The following is a 20,507-nucleotide window of genomic DNA, read 5'->3' as shown; positions in this document are numbered from 1 at the left end:
TTTTCATTGTGCTCAACGATCATTAACTGTAGGAACAGCCGAACTCAAAGCCACTTTTTAACTGCTGAAACCCAGAATGACCTCTGCTGCCACCATTGGAATTAAAAAAACAAAAACAACTAAACCTAAATCCAAGGTTAAAATAACACGAACAGATAGGAGTGGAAAGAAAAACTCCTGACTAACAGGGATTTTGAAATGATTTCCGTCACTCTCAAGATGAAAATTTTTTAGTCATTCAAATGTTTTTGATTTTATTCTGGTTTTTCCATTATATGATAAAATGGAGCTGCAGAGTTTCAATGAAGAACCATCCCTGCAAGGAATGCCAGTCCATCACTGTGCATACTTATTGTATTCACATACCCACACTGGGCTACCTTAGAGTCACCAATTAATTTAATGTACATGTTGTTAGGATGTGAATAGAATTTAAAATATCTTTGAAAAACTCATGCAAACACAGATTGAATGAACCAATTTCACATGGTGACTGGACTTGAAAATAATCCTAGGTCTTTGAAACCAAGAAGCAGTGGTGCTAACCATTGAGATTCAATAGTGTTTTGTCATAGAAGGGTCCAATTGTGACCCTACCTCATCCTAGGGCCTTCCATGCAGACCCATGTTTCCCAAACCTTTATAACCTATATTTTTTTTCCTTTATGTATCTATCTATTATAAAAGGAAATCCTGGAATGGAAAGCAAAGCAAAAAGCAAGTCTACAATACATGATCCTCTTGAAAGATGTCGACATATAAGCGAAGAAGAAAGCAGCGAGGAGAAAAGAGACTCAAATGCGTTGGACAGAAAAAAGAGCAAAAAAGAATAATCGAGGTGCAAATTCAGAAAATAAGGAAAGTAATTATCAGCCCGGAACGAGTGGAATTGAAAAAAAAGCAAGTCCAATCTGGCTCAGAATTAAAAGACAGTGAGTAAAAGAAAGTAGAACTTCATAGAGACGTTTACAAACGTTGGCGCTAAACACATGCAGAGGAGGTTAGAGACTATGAAACCAGGGAAATTAGAAAGGCTCAAAAAAAAAAAACCAAAAAAACGTTGGTGCTATACACATGTGGAGAAAGTTAAAGGATATGAAAGTAGGAAAATTAGAAAATATAAAAAAGTAAAGATCGCAGTAGCGCAAACAAACAAACTGCCTCAATTAACTATACACCAGTCTAACTTTGGTTTTGCACAATAATTACTACACTATTGCACCTTAACACTTTATTCTACTTTATTCACATAATTGGACTTATTTATTATGTTCTACTATACTGTTATCTTTCAATCTATGACTTTTTGTTAATTTAACTGATATTCTTCTAACTTTGCACAGTTTTTGATAAGCGGATCAGGATGCATTTCACTGCGTGTTGTCCTGTATATCTACGCATGTGACAAATAAAGAATCTTGAGAATTTCAAAAACAGAGTTTATTGCACATGCATTTATTGGTTACTTTGTTCATGTATATATATTTATCTGTCTGCTTATTTAAAAAGCTAAATTTACCCCAGGAGTCAAAAAAACGTTCTGTCGACTAGCCCTTGTACAAAAACCTAGAGAAAAGCTGGGGTTTGACCTTGGTAACCCCATGTACTTTTGGAACGGTGAGAGGAAAATAGCACGACTTCACAGACAGGAGTACAATGCAGAACTCTACTTACTTTTTACTTTGTAAAAAAAAAAAAATTAACTGCTGATGATGTTGATCGTTTTGTTTGTGCTGAAATTCCAAACAGAGAAACCTGTCCTGACCTCATTAAAAAGATTCAGCACATTGGGACTCGCAAGATTACATATATTGTTTTTACAGAAGTTCTGAAATAAAAGTGAAACTAATGAAATAGCAACAATTCAAAGAAAAAAAAATCTTAAAAGTGTGTACAGTAATCCCTCCTCCATCGCGGGGGTTGCGTTCCAGAGCCACCCGCGAAATAAGAAAATCCGCGAAGTAGAAACCATATGTTTATATGGTTATTTTTATATTGTCATGCTTGGGTCACAGATTTGCGCAGAAACACAGGAGAGAGAGACAGGAACGTTATTCAAACACTGCAAACAAACATTTGTCTCTTTTTCAAAAGTTTAAACTGTGCTCCATGACAAGACAGAGATGACAGTTCCGTCTCACAATTAAAAGAATGCAAACATATCTTCCTCTTCAAAGGAGTGCGCGTCAGGAGCAGATCATGTCAGAGAGATAGAGAAAAGCAAACAAATCAATAGGGCTGTTTGGCTTTTATGTATGCGAAGCACCGCGGCACAAAGCTGTTGAAGGTGGCAGCTCACACCCCCTCCATCAGGAGCAGAGAAAGAGAGAGAGAGAGAGCGAGAGTAAGAGAGAGAGAGAGAGAGAGAGAGAGAGAGAGAGAAAGAGAGAGAGAGAGAGAGTTTGTTTTTCAGGCACAAATCAATACGTGCCCTTTGAGCTTTTTAAGTATGCGAAGCACCGTGCAGCATGTCATTTCAGGAAGCAGCTGCACAAAAGATAGCAACATGAAGATAATCTTTCAGCATTTTTAGACGAGCGTCCGTATCGTCTAGGTGTGGAACAGCCCCCCTGCTCAATCCCCCTACGTCAGGATCAGAGAAAGTCAGCGCAAGAGAGAGAGAAAAGTAAGCAATCTAGCTTCTCAGCCATCTGCCAATAGCGTCCCTTGTATGAAATCAACTGGGCAAACCAACTGAGGAAGCATGTACCAGAAATTAAAAGACCCATTGTCCGCAGAAATCCATGAACCAGCAAAAAATCCGCGATATATATTTAAATATGCTTACATATAAAATCCGCGATGGAGTGAAGCCGCGAAAGGCGAAGCGCGATATAGCGAGGGATTACTGTATCCGGAAAACTAAACATGGGGGTTGGCGAGCGAAGTGAGCAGGGAGTTTATTACATTATTTTGTCATTTGTTTATTTCAGTGACATGCACACAACTTGAAATAAGCCCTGAAATAAAAACTGTTACTCATCAAAGTTCTAGTGGACGGGTTCTGGTGAGTACTGCTTTTTAATTGGCGGATCAGCCACAGAGTGAACGTACGTGCTTTGCGTGATCTGGGAATCCTGTGGCTCATGTTCATGCCCAGAGGAGCAGCAGCTACTTTAATTCAAGCAACTCTGGATTCATCATTAGGAGTCTGCATCTGACATTTATGCTGTAAATGTGCCACTTGATGGTTAAAGGTTTATGTCCATTCTACTGATGATTCATCAGTCAAAAAACAGTAGAGCTTGCGCTCTTAACTCTGACAAATGAAGTGGCAGTTTTCATTTCAGGGGTTATTCCACGTTTCATGTTTGTCAGTGAAATAAATAAATGAAAAAAATAAATAAATAAATGCATACATAAAGAAATGAGCAACAGAAACATATTTCACTACACATGTATTTCTTTATGTGCACATTTCATGCTCTTCTTTTATTGTCATATTTCACAGTATCTTTATTTATTTAAGTATATTTATGTTAAATAGAATGACCAGTGAGAGCTGGGGAGTTTTTTGGCCTTGAAACCCCTTTTGATTTGAACTGAAGTTTTTTTTCTGTCTTTCTAGTCATCTGATCTTATCATTGGACTCATCTGTAAAGACTTAAAATATGATATTGTATATACTGTAAGGATGCTACTCATCTACTAAATACTGTATATATCTATGTTTTATAAGATCATATCAATTTATTTTTTATTTGTTACTTATTTCATTATTATTCTTAACTAATCTTGTTTTTTCTTTTCTTGTAACTCTCTCTTTGACATATTACGAAAGCAATTTGAACGACATTCTTTGGATGAAAATGTACTAGAGAAATAAATTGACTTGTTATTTGCACAGGCCAGTATTTATATATTTATTTATTAAGGCTAATGATTTTATCTAGAACAGCTCTCAATTTATCGTTTGTGGTTGCAGTCTTTTTCATATTTTTAAAACTGGAACATATGCAGATTTAATGAGTCACACAGGGTCACTCAGTAATTCATTGGTGGAGACTAAAAGCAGTGAAGAAAGGCCTTCAAGACGTCATCAACTATAGAAAACCATCACCTCACATTACAAAGAATCATCAGCTGGCTGATGGCCTGTATTTTATGGCAGGTTTGATAAGCCCAGGGTTTTTTTGTCCAAAGTATTCCTCCATAATGATCAGCTTTTGGCATGCCCTACAGTATAAGTAAGTCAGCCTTCCTCCTTCTTACTCCTCCCTTTGGGCTAATAGGGTGTCATAGTTTAGGGGTCAACTCCATTTCCATGTGAGTTTCTCATACCTTTAAACCAATCCTGGCTGCACACAACTCATTTTCTCAAACATGTTAAAATCAGTGCTCTACCTGTGATCCTGTGCTAGGGTCAAATTTGTCTCTTGTCTTTTCTTCATCTGTGGCTATTGCTAGTGTAGCTACCCATAGATAGACAGACAGACAGACAGACAGACAGACAGACAGACAGACAGACAGACAGACAGACAGACAGACAGACAGACAGATAGATAGATAGATAGATAGATAGATAGATAGATAGATAGATAGATAGATAGATAGATAGATAGATAGATAGATAGATAGATAGATAGATAGAGGGCAGAAACCCTTTAAATAAATAAATAAATAAATAAATAGAGAGATAAATATATATTGTATTTAGTCTGATTTAGTCTGAACATACACCAGTATGACTAAACAGGAAGAAAATTAAAAAGAAAAGTTCTGACTTGGCAGTTACAATCCTTGTGTGGCACTATACTGACATATTGCCGTTGGTATAAAGGAGCCTCCTTAGTGTTTCTTGACACACTTTTCCCAAATAATTTGTTGTCTGAAAGTCCTCAGTGTTCGTGTATCAGAGAGAAGATGTGCAGCATTGTTCATAATGGCACTCAGTTTTGTTTTAATTCTCTCCTTTGCTATTACCTGCAGGGGGTCCAGAGTGCTCTCCATAACTGCCATTTTAATTAACTTGTTAATTTGGTGGGCCTCTCTTGAAGTGATCTTACCAGCCCAGCACACTCATGAGGTTTAAGTTCATCTTTTCTCATGTCTTGGCCAGTTCTGTGCTCAGCAAAGCAAGCACAGGAATCAGCACTGTCTGTGACGTTCTAGGTTTTTCCAGTACTTTCTTATTATAGGATAATTAAAAATTTACAGTGAAACGTTTTCTTCTAAACCTTGAGGTTTTTCTAGTACATTACTTAGACCAACCATTCCAAAACTTCCAGTTAATTGATTGATCCATCCATCCCTTTTCAAAATCTGCCTATCCAGAGCAGTGTCACAGGTCTCATGAAGCATCACGTGTTATGCTGGTAACATAGCCTATTACAGTATGGAAGCTGGAACACCAAACAATGTTTCCAAAGTGCCTGGGGCTCCAAAGGTCCAGCCTCATCACAAACAGATATTTAATGACTAACTGAAATTAGGTCACAGCAATTTAATATAATATTGATAGCCAGAAAATTGAGTTTTTATGTGTGTTTTCTATTTTTAGAGAGCCATTGATTTTACATCCTGTTGACCTGTCTCTTGCATATATCCATAGGGAACCTCTTCAATAAGTCTATATCTGCAAACAGCAGTAGCTAACAGAGGAGCTGTTATAGTTATAATCGGAAAACATCATTTAATCTTTACCCGACAAGCACAGAAAAAAATTTATTTTTTCTCATCTGCAAAAAATATTTTTTTTCACAATTGTCAATTGTTGTAATTGACAGAAAAGCAATGAGGAACACTTTTCTAAATCTTTAATGTGGTTTAGTGATTAAGGTGCAGAACTGGGAACCACGGGCTTAAATAGTTTTAATCTGATTGTTGATTTGCTGCATGACTGCAAGCAGGCCGCAGGCTCAAATCTTAAAAAATTCATTTATCTGCTAAAATGTGTACAGTGCTACAAATCATGAAAGGATATATATTTAAAATAAAGTAAATCAATTTGGTCTTGTATTTCAGGAGGACGACAGGGTAAACTGCCTGTGACGGCCTTTGAAGCCTTTGACCTGGAAGTAAAAAGTTGGACTCGTTACCCCAGCATCCCCAGCCGTCGTGCCTTTGCCTGCTGTGCAATGACGGACAAGTGCTTCTTCAGCTTGGGAGGGCTTCAGCAGCCGGGACCCCACAACTTCTACTCCCGACCTCATTTTGTGAGTGCAGTGGAAGTGTTTGACACCGAGCAAGGTGAGTTGTCGTTGAAAAGCGGGGCTTTCTTGTTGGATCATAGCAGGAAAATCTTGTTTGTCATGGAAACTGCTTAGCTTGGGATCATAGAGGGACTAGCTACTACAAAGTCATTTTTATATATTTTGCCCTTCATAAATCATATTTTTATAAACGAACATGTGTTTTATTATTGATAACTAGGACTGTCCTGTGGTACAGGCAATAAATGTGGTTATGGGGGAGTCAGGACTCCCATTTTTCAGATCCTCCACACATTTTGACATGGAAAGGCTTGGGCAGAATTGATTACACATACAAGAGAGAAGAATACATAAAAATGTACTGCTTCAAAAAATGAAATGTTGAGCACTTAACTTTTTGGCACAGACAATTTAGATGTTTGGAAGCAATGGGAGACTTGCCTAGAAAAATAGCTGCTCTCGAGCTGGTATTTTTACAAAAGTTTTCTCCCACTTCCCAAAGAGAAGTGTAATTGTTAACTCTGAAACAACTCAGCGTGAAATCTGCATTGGTGTTCACTCTGAGAAACTGGCCCATCTAACAGGGTTCATTACTTTGTGCCAAATGCTGAAAGCATAGGTTCTACTCTTAGTGACTTTGTATTGGGCTCAAAATGGGTGAAATGGGGAATGAGCCATTGAATGACAGCCACACATTTAAAAAGCTGGCACCTTCATTTTATTCCAAGCCTAGATATAAGTGCTGGGTCAAAGAGTCAAGGAAACCTCAAACCTGTTCTACTACACCACAACAAGCTTGTTATGTTCTTTCTTCTGATTTCCTGGACCTCTTTGATTTGTGATACAACACATAATTAAAGTAATCAATCCTAACCCTTTCATATTTATCCACTTAGTGATGCCTCCAGTTGTCACGTCCTTCTCCTTTTACTCAACCCAAAGGAGCTTTTTAAAGAGGATTCTGTATTTTAATGAGTTGCTTGAATATATTACACACTTGCAAGGAATGAAACTACTTCGTAAAATCAATAGGTGGGCCCTCCTTCATGTCTAGTAGCTCAGTGTATGCACTAGGGATTCTACTCAGAAGGTTGGGTACACTGGCAATACTAATATAGCAACATCAATTACAGTCAGTTTAAATGTGCGTCTGTCTCCGAGCATCTTGTAAAAATGGTGGCAGTTCAGCTTCAGTGAGTATATGAAATCTTCACATCCCTAAGGTCACAGACCGCATTAAATGGATTGCCTTTAAAATCTGCAAGGTCGAAACCAACAATAAGACAGCAGCAAGCCAAATGAAGGTGACAAAAGAGGCTGTGACAACAGAAGACTAGTGTAGTTATTTAAAGAGAAAATTGCTATTGCATTAGGGTCAATGGTCATTCTGGTGCCACTGGGAATAAAATAGCAGTAGTTTGCAATGGCAATAAAACAAGCGCAAGAGAAAAAGGTGAAAATAAAATACCCAGCATTACTTTCTGGATGCACACATTAGAAAGCAAGATTAAGTCTGAAATGGGCAAAAGAATCACTGAAGCTGTATGTGTGAGTGTTACCATACTTACCAACAGTGGCATCTCTGCATTAAAGTATAAACTTTGTATTCTTCAAGATGAAGGTTTTCTTTCATAATCATAGTATATATTAGTTTGCTTTCTAAAGTGAAGCATATTTTATACATAAACTTATGGTTACCAGGGTACTTTTATAAAGAAAAGACCTTAAATTTGCAGAATATGTCCATCATTCGAGCCAAAAATTTTATAGAGTTTTGATCTATGTCTTGAGATTACAGACATATTGCAAAACAGTGCATTCTTGTTGTTTTATGAAAGATAAAAAGCAAAATGCGAACCCTTGCTATGAAATTCAACAACCGTATATACTCGCGGATAAGTTTTCCCGTGGATAAGTCAGGCTTGGTTTTACTGTATAATTTCTGGTATTTTATAATGTCAGTTGTACAAGTTGAATCCGGAAAGCTCTCACTATTGGTCCAAGAGATTATGATATACTAACACCCACCTGAAAGAGTAACCACGGAGCACATGGCCTTTTTTTTCTATGTGGGTACGGCAATGCGTTGTATCAGCGCGTGCTCCTAACCTCTTTCTCTCTCTCTCTCTTTCTATTGTACCCGAATATCCAAGCTATTCCGAAGCAACGTTTGCACTGTATTGTGTTTTTTGTATGTCACACCCTCATACACCTTTATCGTAAGAGCGTCCCTTATCTACGATGGAGCGTTCGATCAGAAGAAAATATGAAGCTGGGTTTAAATTAAATGTCGTTGAAGTAGTGAAAGAAATTGGTAACTGCGCTGCTGCAACAAAATTCGATGCATCTGAGAAACTGATGCGAGATTGGAGGAGGCAAGAAGATGTAAAAAAATAAATAAATAAATAAGTGTCACATTTTTGAACGGGCGTATAAATCAGGGTCTGATTTTATGATCGAAACCCAACTTATACGTGAGCATATACGGTATTTCAAAAAGGAGATCGGCTCTGCACTTCACTTTACTGCTTGTCTTTCTCTGTGGCACCTTTCAGGGCCAGGGGTCTCATGTATAAACGGTACATATGCATAAAAATGTTGCATACTCCCGTTTCCACGCTCAAATCACAATGTATAAAACCTAAACTTGGCGTAAAGCCCTGCACATTTTCACACTAGCTCAAACCCTGGCATACGCAAGTTCTCCGCTCGGTTTTGAAAATTGGTGACATCCAGCATCAAAACAGTGCTTTTGTTCTAGTGTGGTTTCCCTTTCTTCTTTAGATGCACATCCCTGACACGCATCTGATTGTAATTAACCTGTATCAATATAATGGTCCACGGAATGTCCAAACTATTCAAAATACCATAGCTGCATTAGCTTTGTTACTCTCACTGCAGCTTCTTCTGCTTCTTTCAGCTGCTCCTGTTAGAGGTTGCCACAGCGGATCATCTTTTTCCATATTACACTCACTGTATTTATATCACTGTATCTGTGGAATCACAACAGCAGCTGATCAGAAACAGAATTATCGGTATACAGCATCAAACAGATGCTGCCTCAGCCATGCTGCCTATTTGAACTGCTCACATACGGCAAACGCTTCAGAGCCTTTCCTGTATGGATCTCGCGGTTCAGAAACAGTTTCACCCCAAGAACTATAAATGCATTCAATCAGTCCATCAAGTGCTCCTTGTAGAACTGTTTGTACTTATAAGTGCAATTACCTCACTGTAAACTTGCGATACAACCACTTTATGAAGCGTGTATTTACATCCATCCAATCCATCCATTATCCAACCCACTATATCCTAACTACAGGGTCACGGGGGTCTGCTGGAGCCAAACCCAGCCAACACAGGGCGCAAGGCAGGAAACAAACCCCGGGCAGGGCGCCAGTCCACCGCAGGGCACGCACACACCAAGCACACACTAGGGACAATTTAGAATTGCTAGTGCACCAAACCTGCATGTCTTTGGACTGTGGGGGGAAACTGGAGCGCCCGGAGGAAACCCACACAGACATGGGGAGAACATGCAAACTCCACGAAGGGAGGACCCAGGAAGTGAACCCAAATCTCCTAACTGTGAGGCAGCGGTACTACCACTGTGCCACCGTGCTGCCCTTACATATGATGATGATATAACTTTTAAGATGAAACGCAGCAAAATATGTTTATTATATCTATACTAATTAATAAAAGGCAAAGCCCTCACTGACTCACTGACTCACTGACTGACTGACTGACTCACTCATCACTAATTGTCCAACTTCCCGTGTAGGTGGAAGGCTAAAATTTGGCAGGCTGATTCCTTACAGCTTACTAACAAAAGTTAGGCAGGTTTCATTTCGAAATTCAACGCGTAATGGTCATAACTGGAACCTCATTTTTGACAATATACTGTAATGGACGGCAGCTTGATGGCCGTGGGAGGCGGAGTTGAGTGTCACGTCATCACGCCTCCCACGTAATCACGTGAAAAGACTGTGAACTGAGTAAGGAGAAATGAAGGAAGAGCCGCAAACAGCGAAGAACAAAAAATTAATTAAACAATTGAGAAGGGAGCGAGTGAAGCATACAAGCATCTTCATAAGGGAAACAAAGCACGGTGTAAAACGTAAGTTTAAATTAAGTTTATTGAAACGCTCCCGTTGCGGATTGCAATAACATATTCGCGAGATAAAAGAACTCAGTAGGGAGAAATGAAGGAAGAGCCGCAAACAGCGAAGAACAAAAAATTCATTAAACAATTGAGAAGGGAGCGAAACAATAAGAAGCCAGCGAGTGAAGCATACAAGCATGTTCATAAGGGAAACAAAGCACGGTGTAAAACGTAAGTTTAAATTAAGTTTATAGAAACGCTCCCGCTGCGGATTGCAATAACATATTCGCGAGATAAAAGTTTAATGAGAAGACACCAGGTATAAACGAACCACACGCCGTAGCGCAACGTTAGGGGCAACAGTTTCAACCATTCTATGATCTGCTTCTCGCAACTGAAAGACGGCACATGGCGGATGTTAGCCGACTTGCTGACCGCAACGTTAGGGGCTTCAACTCTGGCGCTGACGATAGAGATTCGATTCCCGAGAGGGGATGAAGTGAGTGTGTATGCCTGATGAGCCCAGAATTAGGGAGAAACACGTGTCGCATACTCTTTGCATTATTTGAAAGTAAACTATTAAAAACCATTCTATGATCAGCTTCTGGGAACAGAAAGAGGTCACGTGGCGGATGTAAGGCGACTTCCTGACCAACCACAAGCGTTACCTGGCAGGTAACCACCCATACAGTCAGATTGTGATTCAGAAAACGAATGCCATGAATGTAATTACCACGATCTACATACTGTCAAATAAACGAAACACACGCCGTAGCGCGACAGCTGTGAAAAGCGAGGTTCAGAAAAAAACAGATCCTTAACAAATTGTTATTGGTATACTGTATTTTCGATCCGTTTAAAAAGGTTTTCTTTTCTTAAAAAATTAAAAGCAGTACTTCGCCGCAACGAAGCGCGAAAATTTGGCTATATATATCTGCTTCTCACACTTAAAAGAGGGCACGTGGCGGATTTTAGACGACTTCATGACCAAACATAACTGTTACCTGCCACGTAGGGTTACCACTTTTAATACAAAAAAATAAGGGACGCATACTGCAGCGGGTGCCACATCCCAGTGCCAACACTTTGCAGACTGTACTTAAAAGACCCGCCCTCCTCACTGGACAGTTAAAAAGACCAATCAAACTAACGATGACGTCAAGTATTACCCAATCAAAACTACGAAAGGAGGCATCTTCATAAAATACGTGTGGGATGATTTGCATGAGACGCTGCTTTAAAAAAAAATGATAAAAAAAATACGGGATAAATCCCATCCCGTATTGATTCAAAACGGGACGCGCAATTTCATTCTCAAATATGGGATGATTCCGTATTTTAAAGGACGGGTGGCAACCCTACAGTGCCAGGTAACCACCCATACAATCAGATTGTGATTCAGACTAGGAATGCAATGAATGTAATTACCCCGATCTACATACAAGGCGAAAGTCTTGCAACATTCAAAGATGATGGTTTGGGATAAGTACACCATAGAACATAAAAGAGCTTATGAAGCCTTGAACCAAAAAAAGCAAGATCTTAGAGATCGTAAAAAAAAAAATAGGAGGTAATGTCGTTTTACTCGCTGTAGATTTTAGTCAAACATTACCAGTTATTCCACGAGAGAGACCAGCAGATGAACTCAACGCGTGTTTAAAATCCATGCTTCTCCCACGCTCGGTTATATGTCGCGTGTTCTCGGGTAGCTACACGAAAAAATGTATACATTTAAGCATGTAATGGGCAAACAAAAAATGAGGTATACCCGAAGGCACTGCAGCAGTACTTAATGTTACTTTACTTCTTAAATGTTAATGTTTTACTGTTTAATAATTTATACGCTTCTTATATGTTGTTCAAATTCTTTTATCAAAATACCAGTGACAGCGCAATGCACGATAACATGGAGTGAACACACCATACGCATCTGCCCACGGCCGCCCTGGTGTGCGCAGATAGGAGTTGATTCTACAATAAAATAAAATAAAGATAAAAACCCAGGATTGTTTCCTGCCTTGTGCCCTGTGTTGGCTGGGATTGGCTCCAGCAGACCCCCGTGACCCTGTGTTCGGATTCAGCGGGTTGGAAAATGGATGGATGGATGGATGGATTTTACTGCTTAATAATTTATATTTATATGAAATGTGCTTCTTATATATTACTTCATATTCTCATATGATAATGATGTTAATGTTGTTTATATTGATTACTATGTTATTGAAACTGCATGTATGTGTGTATATGTATGTATATATATATATATATATATATATATTTATATATATATATATATATGTGTGTGTATACATATATATGTGTATGTATATATATATATATATATATATATATATATATATATATATATATATATATATATATATATATAATACATGTGTATGTGTATGTGTGTGTGTATATATATATATATATATATATATATATATATATATACTACCAAAATACCCGCGCTTCGCAGTGGAGAAGTAGTGTGTTAAAGAGGTTACGAAAAAAAAAAAAGGAAACATTTTAAAAATAATGTAACATGATTGTCAATGTAATTGTGTTGTCATTGTTATGAGTGTTGCTGTCATATATATATACATATACACACACATATATATAAATATAGATATATATATATATATATATATATATATATATATATATATATATATACATTCATATACACACATACATGCAGTTTCAATAACATAGAAATCAATATAAACAACATTAACATCATTATCATATGAGAATATGAAGTAATATATAAGAAGCACATTTCATATAAATATAAATTATTAAGCAGTAAAATCCATCCATCCAATCATCCATCCATTTTCCAACCCGCTGAATCCGAACACAGGGTCACGGGGGTCTGCTGGAGCCAATCCCAGCCAACACAGGGCACAAGGCAGGAAACAATCCTGGGTTTTTATCTTTATTTTATTTTATTGTAGAATCAACTCCTATCTGCGCACACCAGGGCGGCCGTGGGCGGATGCGTATGGTGTATTTACTCCACGTTATCGTGCATTGCGCTGTCACTGGTATTTTGATAAAAGAATTTGAACAACATATAAGAAGCGTATAAATTATTAAACAGTAAAACATTAACATTTAAGAAGTAAAGTTACATTAAGTACTACTGCAGTGCCTTCGGGTATACCTAATTTTTTGTTTGCCCATTACATGCTTAAATGTATACATTTTTTGGTGTACCTACCCGAGAACACGCGACATATAACCGAGCGTGGGAGAAGCATGGATTATAAACACGCGTTGAGTTCATCTGCTGGTCTCCCTTGTGGAATAACTGGTAATGTTTGACTAAAATCTACAGCGAGTAAAACGACATTACCTCCTATTTTTTTTTTTACGATCTCTGAGATCTTGCTTTTTTTGGTTCAAGGCTTCATAAGCTCTTTTATGTTCTATGGTGTACTTATCCCAAACCATCATCTTTGAATGTTGCAAGACTTTCGCCTTGTATGTAGATCGGGGTAATTACATTCATTGCATTCCTAGTCTGAATCACAATCTGATTATATGGGTGGTTACCTGGCACTGTAGGGTTGCCACCCGTCCTTTAAAATACGGAATCATCCCGTATTTGAGAATGAAATTGCGCGTCCCGTTTTGAATCAATACGGGATGGGATTTATCCCGTATTTTTTTTATCATTTTTTTTAAAGCAGCGTCTCATGCAAATCATCCCACACGCATTTTATGAAGATGCCTCCTTTCGTAGTTTTGATTGGGTAATACTTGACGTCATCGTTACTTTGATTGGTCTTTTTAACTGTCCAATGAGGAGGGCGGGTCTTTTAAGTACAGTCTGCAAAGTGTTGGCACTGGGATGTGGCACCCGCTGCAGTATGCGTCCCTTATTTTTTTGTATTAAAAGTGGTAACCCTACGTGGCAGGTAACAGTTATGTTTGGTCATGAAGTCGTCTAAAATCCGCTACGTGCCCTCTTTTAAGTGTGAGAAGTAGATATATATAGCCAAATTTTCGCGCTTCGTTGCGGCGAAGTACTGCTTTTAATTTTTTAAGAAAAGAAAACCTTTTTAAACGGATCGAAAATACAGTATACCAATAACAATTTGTTAAGGATCTGTTTTTTTCTGAACCTCGCTTTTCACAGCTGTCGCGCTACGGCGTGTGTTTCGTTTATTTGACAGTATGTAGATCGTGGTAATTACATTCATGGCATTCGTTTTCTGAATCACAATCTGACTGTATGGGTGGTTACCTGCCAGGTAACGCTTGTGGTTGGTCAGGAAGTCGCCTTACATCCGCCACGTGCCCTCTTTCTGTTCCCAGAAGCTGATCATAGAATGGTTTTAATAGTTTACTTTCAAATAATGCAAAGAGTATGCGACACGTGTTTCTCCCTAATTCTGGGCTCATCAGGCATACACACTCACTTCATCCCCTCTCGGGAATCGAATCTCTATCGTCAGCGCCAGAGTTGAAGCCCCTAACGTTGCGGTCAGCAAGTCGGCTAACATCCGCCATGTGCCGTCTTTCAGTTGCGAGAAGCAGATCATAGAATGGTTGAAATTGTTGCCCCTAACGTTGCGCTACGGCATGTGGTTCGTTTATACCTGGTGTCTTCTCATTAAACTTTTATCTCGCGAATATGTTATTGCAATCCGCAGCAGGAGCGTTTCTATAAACTTAATTTAAACTTATGTTTTACACCGTGCTTTGTTTCCCTTATGAACATGCTTGTATGCTTCACTCGCTGGCTTCTTATTGTTTCGCTCCCTTCTCAATTGTTTAATGAATTTTTTGTTCTTCGCTGTTTGCGGCTCTTCCTTCATTTCTCCTTACTCAGTTCACAGTCTTTTCACGTGATTACGTGGGAGGCGTGATGACGTGACACTCAACTCCGCCTCCCACGGCCATCAAGCTGCCGTCCATTACAGTATATTGTCAAAAATGAGGTTCCAGTTATGACCATTACGCGTTGAATTTCGAAATGAAACCTGCCTAACTTTTGTTAGTAAGCTGTAAGGAATCAGCCTGCCAAATTTTAGCCTTCCACCTACACGGGAAGTTGGACAATTAGTGATGAGTGAGTCAGTCAGCCAGTCAGTCAGTCAGTCAGTCAGTGAGTCAGTGAGTCATTGAGGGCTTTGCCTTTTATTAATTAGTATAGATATATCTATATCCGAAGCCGTGCAAGCACACTTTTGAGAATGCAACGTATAGTTGTACAGAAGAAAAGCAATCTTGCCTCAAATGAATGGCAACCTTTTGTAGGTTTATGAACTTAATTTAAACTTTAGGTTTACACGGTGCTTTCTTTCCGAAGTACCTGCACTCATGAATATGTCTGTATGTGTCAGTCGGTCAAATCCACGCGATTCGCACCGGCGAAGTACCGCTTTTAAATTTTTATTAAGAAGAAAACAGAACCTTTTTAAATTGAGGGAAAATATACTAATAACAGTTTGTTAAGGATCTATTTTTTTGTGAAGCTGCCTTCACTGGAGTGATCACTTCGACCTGACTTGGTGGCCAACTATAAGCGTTACCTGGTAGGTAACCACCCATACAATCAGATTGTGAATCAGACTACGAATGCCGTGAATGTAATTACCCTGATCTACATGTTGTCAAATAAACGAAGCACACGCCGTGGCGCGGAATGTAATTACCCCGATCTACATGTTGTCAAATAAACGAACCACACGCCGTGGCGCAATTTTAGGGGCTTTGCCTGTAGCGCTGACGTCCGAGGTTCGATTCCTATAAGGGAGTGAAGTGAGTGGCTGGTTACCTACCAGGTAACGCTTATGGTTGTCCAGCAAGTGAGGTAACATCAGCCACGGTGCCTTCAGTTGTGAGAAGCAGATCATAGAATGGTTGAAAATAGTTTACTGTCAAATAATGCAAAGAGTACGCGACATGCCTTTAAAAAAGGGGGTAAATACATCACACCAAACAGAACAAGTAATCCTCTTCACAGAGCTCAGTGTCCACTTTATCATGCCGACGTCAGAAATACAATACAATAATACAAACTACTTTGTTTTTGCACAGCGTGCCTCACCAAGTGCAGACACAGAGATAATTCTCAAGGCAAAATGCAAGAATAAGATTATACCACTCACTAACTACAGAAATGTCACCTGTGAGGATACAGATTTGTTCAGATACATCAAAACAAAGTAGAAACTGATTAACATACATGGAAAACAACAATATATGTCAATTAGTTAATTATAGAATCACAACCAGTCGAGTCACACCAGTCAGACAGAGTCAGAGTCCTGGGTACCTCAGCCAACGAGCCGCCTCGCCTCTATTGGCCATTCTACAGCTGAGTCAGAGCTGGTCTGGCCAATCTAATGAAAGGGCCTTTCTTCCCAATGATTCCAGTGCTTCTTTATCTGAGATGATGTTTCCAAAAACTCTGCCTTAGAGGCTCCTCAGACTCCAAGACACCAAGACGTCCTCCGATAGCCTGTCGTTGGTAGTGTGTTTTTTATTTGAGGTTCTTTTCTTCTTCTTGGTGTCTTGAACCATGGCTTTGTGCTGCGATATTGCCTATGGGGCCATATTATTAAAATATTTTTGGGAAAGAAAACTGAGCTAACAAATGAGCTGGTGTGAGCTTCAGAGATATGATGGCAGCCCCTCTCTATTGTGCCCCAAGGCTTATAGACAAATAATGTATGATTTAGAATATGCCATGCTGTTTTCAGCTTACAATGTCAAAACACTGTCTTATTAATCATTTTCGCAAATAAGCATAGAAGAAAAAATATAAATCTATAATCTAATTTTTTTTATGAGAATTGTGATATATTTGAAGCACATCCTGTAGTGGGTAACTAAGAAGAGAAACAAGTGCAAAAAGAATACCAGAGGAGCCATAGTGAAGAGCAGAGGTTAAGTGAAACTCACAATTTCTCCGATGTATTCCACTTTAGCTCTGCCATTTTACTCTTCAGGGTTCAAGAACGCCATCTGTAAAGCTTGTCAGCCATTGGAGGTACAATGTCTTCCACTCGAAAAACATTGCAAACATTCTTAAAGAAATGTCCAGATTGGGCAATCTTTCAGCCACAATAAGGCTTTAAATAATCTCTCCCTACTAGAGGACTGTCAACATTCACACTTATGGTGATCCAGTGTTTATTTTTTTTCAGCTGTTTTACTTTTTAAGGCAATCCTGTCACCTTTGCGTTTATGAAGGTATTTATTTAGTGACCTCAATCTGCTGCCTGGGTATTTTGTAAGAACTTTTATTTAGTGCTGATATCCATCCATTCATTTACTGATATTTAGTTATTTTACAGTCTTTTCTGCACTTTCCCACATGTATATATATACAGTGCATCTGGAAAGTATTCACAGCGCATCACTTTTTCCACATTTTGTTATGTTACAGTCTTATTCCAAAATGGATTAAATTCATTTTTTCCTCAGAATTCTACACACAACACCCCATAATGACAATGTGAAAAAAGTTTACTTGAGGTTTTTGCAAATTTATTAAAAATAAAAAAATTGAAAAAGCACATGTACATAAGTATTCATAGCCTTGAAGCTCAGGTGCATCCTGTTTCCCCTGATCATTCTTGAGATGTTTCTGCAGCTTCATTGGAGTCCACCTGTGGTAAATTCAGTTGACTGGACATGATTTGGAAAGGCACACACCTGTCTATATAAGGTCCCACAGTTGACAGTTCATGTCAGAGCACAAACCAAGCATGAAGTCAAAAGGAATTGTCTGTAGACCTCCGAGACAGAATTGTCTCGAGGCACAAATCTGGGGAAGGTTACAGAAAAATTTCTGCTGCTTTGAAGGTCCCAATGAGCACAGTGGTCTCCATCATCCATAAGTGGAAGAAGTTCAAAACCACCAGGACTCTTCCTAGAGCTGGCCGGCCATCTAAACTGAGCGATCGGGGGAGAAGGGCCTTAGTCAGGGAGATGACCAAGAACCCGATGGTCACTCTGTCAGAGCTCCAGAGGTCCTCTGTGGAGAGAGGAGAACCTTCCAGAAGGACAACCATCTCTGCAGCAATCCACCAATCAGACCTGTATGGTAGAGTGGCCAGACGGAAGCCACTCCTTAGTAAAAAGCACATGGCAGCCCGCCTGGAGTTTGCCAAAAGGCACCTGAAGGACTCTCAGACCATGAGAAAGAAAATTCTCTGGTCTGATGAGACAAAGATTGAACTCTTGGTGTCAATGCTAGGCATCACGTTTGGAGGAAACCAGGCACCGCTCATCACTAGGCCAATGCCATCCCTACAGTGAAGCATGGTGGTGGCAGCATCATGCTGTGGGGATGTTTTTTAGCGACAGGAACTGGGAGACTAGTCAGGATAAAGGGAAAGGTGACTGCAGCAATGTACAGAGACATCCTGGATGAAAACCTGCTCCAGAGCGCTCTTGACCTCAGACTGGGGCGATGGTTCATCTTTCAGCAGGACAATGACCCTAACTACACAGCCAAGATATCAAAACTCTGTGAATGTCCTTGAGTGGCCCAACCAGAGCTCAGACTTGAATCCGATTGAACATCTCTGGAGAGATCTGGCTGTGCACCAATGCTTCCCATCCAACCTGATGGAGCTTGAGAGGTGCTGCAAAGAGGAATGGGCGAAACTGGCCAAGGATAGGTGTGCCAAGCTTGTGGCATCATATTCAAAAAGACTTGAGGCTGTAATTGCTGCCAAAGGTGCATCGACAAAGTATTGAGCAAAGGCTGTGAATACTTATGTACATGGGATTTCTCAGTTTTTTTATTTTTAATAAATTTGTAAAAACCTCAAGTAAACGTTTTTCACGTTGTCATTATGGGGTGTTGTGTGTAGAATTCTGAGGAAAAAAATGAATTTACCGGGACACCCAGGAGGACCGGAGGAGGGCTTGTGCCTCTTCCAGACCACGAGGGGGTGACCGCCCTGGTTGTGTTGGAGGCCACGGGTACAGAGCTGGGAAGCTCAACCCTGTAGGGGCCCGTGGTCACCGCCAGGGGGCGCCCCGATGCCTTGGGAGCCCTGGACCTCAGCACTTACGCCACACCCGGAAGTGCTGGGGGGAAGAGGATTGGGGACACCCGCAATCCGTCTGGGTGCACAGCCAGCACTTCCGCCACACAGGGGAGTGTCGGGAAGCACCTGGAGCCCATCCGGGTGTGAATAAAAGGGGCCGCCTCCCTCCATTCGGAAGCAAGAGTCGGGTGGACGTGGACTGAGTTCAGGAGGAGAGGAAAGAGGCGGCCCAGAAGAAAGGAAAGACATTGTGTTGGCCAGGACTTAAGGGGTGATTGGTGCTGTGGCACTGGGTTTGTGCTCACTGTTGTATTGTAAATAGTGTAAATAAACGTGTGTGTGGTGAAACCATCATGTCTACCTGTCTGTGTCCAGGCTGTACCCCACAATATATATATATATATATATATATATATATATATATATATATATATATATATATATATATATTTATGAGAGAGAGAGAGAGAGAGGGACAGAGAGAGATCATGGCTTCTGAATATTAACTTATTTTTTTATTAAAGTAAATAATCTATGATATGATAAAACACTAATGTCTACGTGTCCAGTTTCTCAGATCAATCTGATTGGCCAGTTTGGCTTTGGTGACGCGACAAAAGAGAAAGTGACAGTGTGAGACACACGTTTGAGTAAATGCATATCAACCATGCAGAGAGAGTCACCTTCAAAGACGGCAAGTATAAAACTGTACAGGAGGTGAGAAAGGTGCTTTGCAAATAGTGAACAAATACGAAATATAGGCTTTACCGGAACGTGAGACAGAGTGCCAGTGAAGAGACATTCACAAACAAACGCTAATGCAGAGGAGGTATTGAAGGTACCATTAGGGCATGAGAAAGAATAGTCAGTCAGTCAGTCAGTCAGTCATTGTCCAACCCGCTATATCTTAACACAGGGTCACGGGGGGCCGCTGGAGCCAATCCCAGCCAGCACAGGGCACAAGGCAGGAACAAACCCTGGGCAGGGCGCCAGCCCACCGCAGGTCACACACACACACGCACACACACACACACACCAAGCACACACTAAGGACAATTTAGGATCGCCAATGCATGTCTTTGGACTGTGGGAGGAAACCGGAGCACCCGGAGGAAACCCATGCAGACACGAGAGAACATGCAAACTCCACGCAGGGAGGACCTGGAAAGCGAACCCAGGTCTCCTAACTGCGAGGCAGCAGTGCTGGCCTGAGATGGAATAATT

The 20,507-nt window shown here is 40.0% G+C and overlaps 1 protein-coding gene across 4 annotated transcripts in view; it reads left to right on the top strand.

The window, feature by feature from the left end:
- Positions 1-20,507, top strand: part of LOC114668664 (kelch domain-containing protein 8B-like) — a 523,257-nt gene that overhangs the window by 317,027 nt on the left and 185,723 nt on the right. For all 4 annotated transcript variants that reach the window (XM_051921169.1, XM_028824538.2, XM_051921167.1 and 1 more), the window contains one exon: positions 5,965-6,189. In XM_051921169.1, the coding sequence (XP_051777129.1) occupies positions 5,965-6,189 (225 nt within the window). The remainder of the gene's footprint in view (positions 1-5,964; positions 6,190-20,507) is intronic.

This window comes from Erpetoichthys calabaricus, chromosome 18 (genome assembly GCF_900747795.2).
Source record: "Erpetoichthys calabaricus chromosome 18, fErpCal1.3, whole genome shotgun sequence".
In the NCBI taxonomy this organism is placed as follows: domain Eukaryota; kingdom Metazoa; phylum Chordata; class Cladistia; order Polypteriformes; family Polypteridae; genus Erpetoichthys; species Erpetoichthys calabaricus.
Note: the sequence above shows the minus strand (reverse complement) of the source record. Positions and strands in the feature narration are given on the sequence as shown.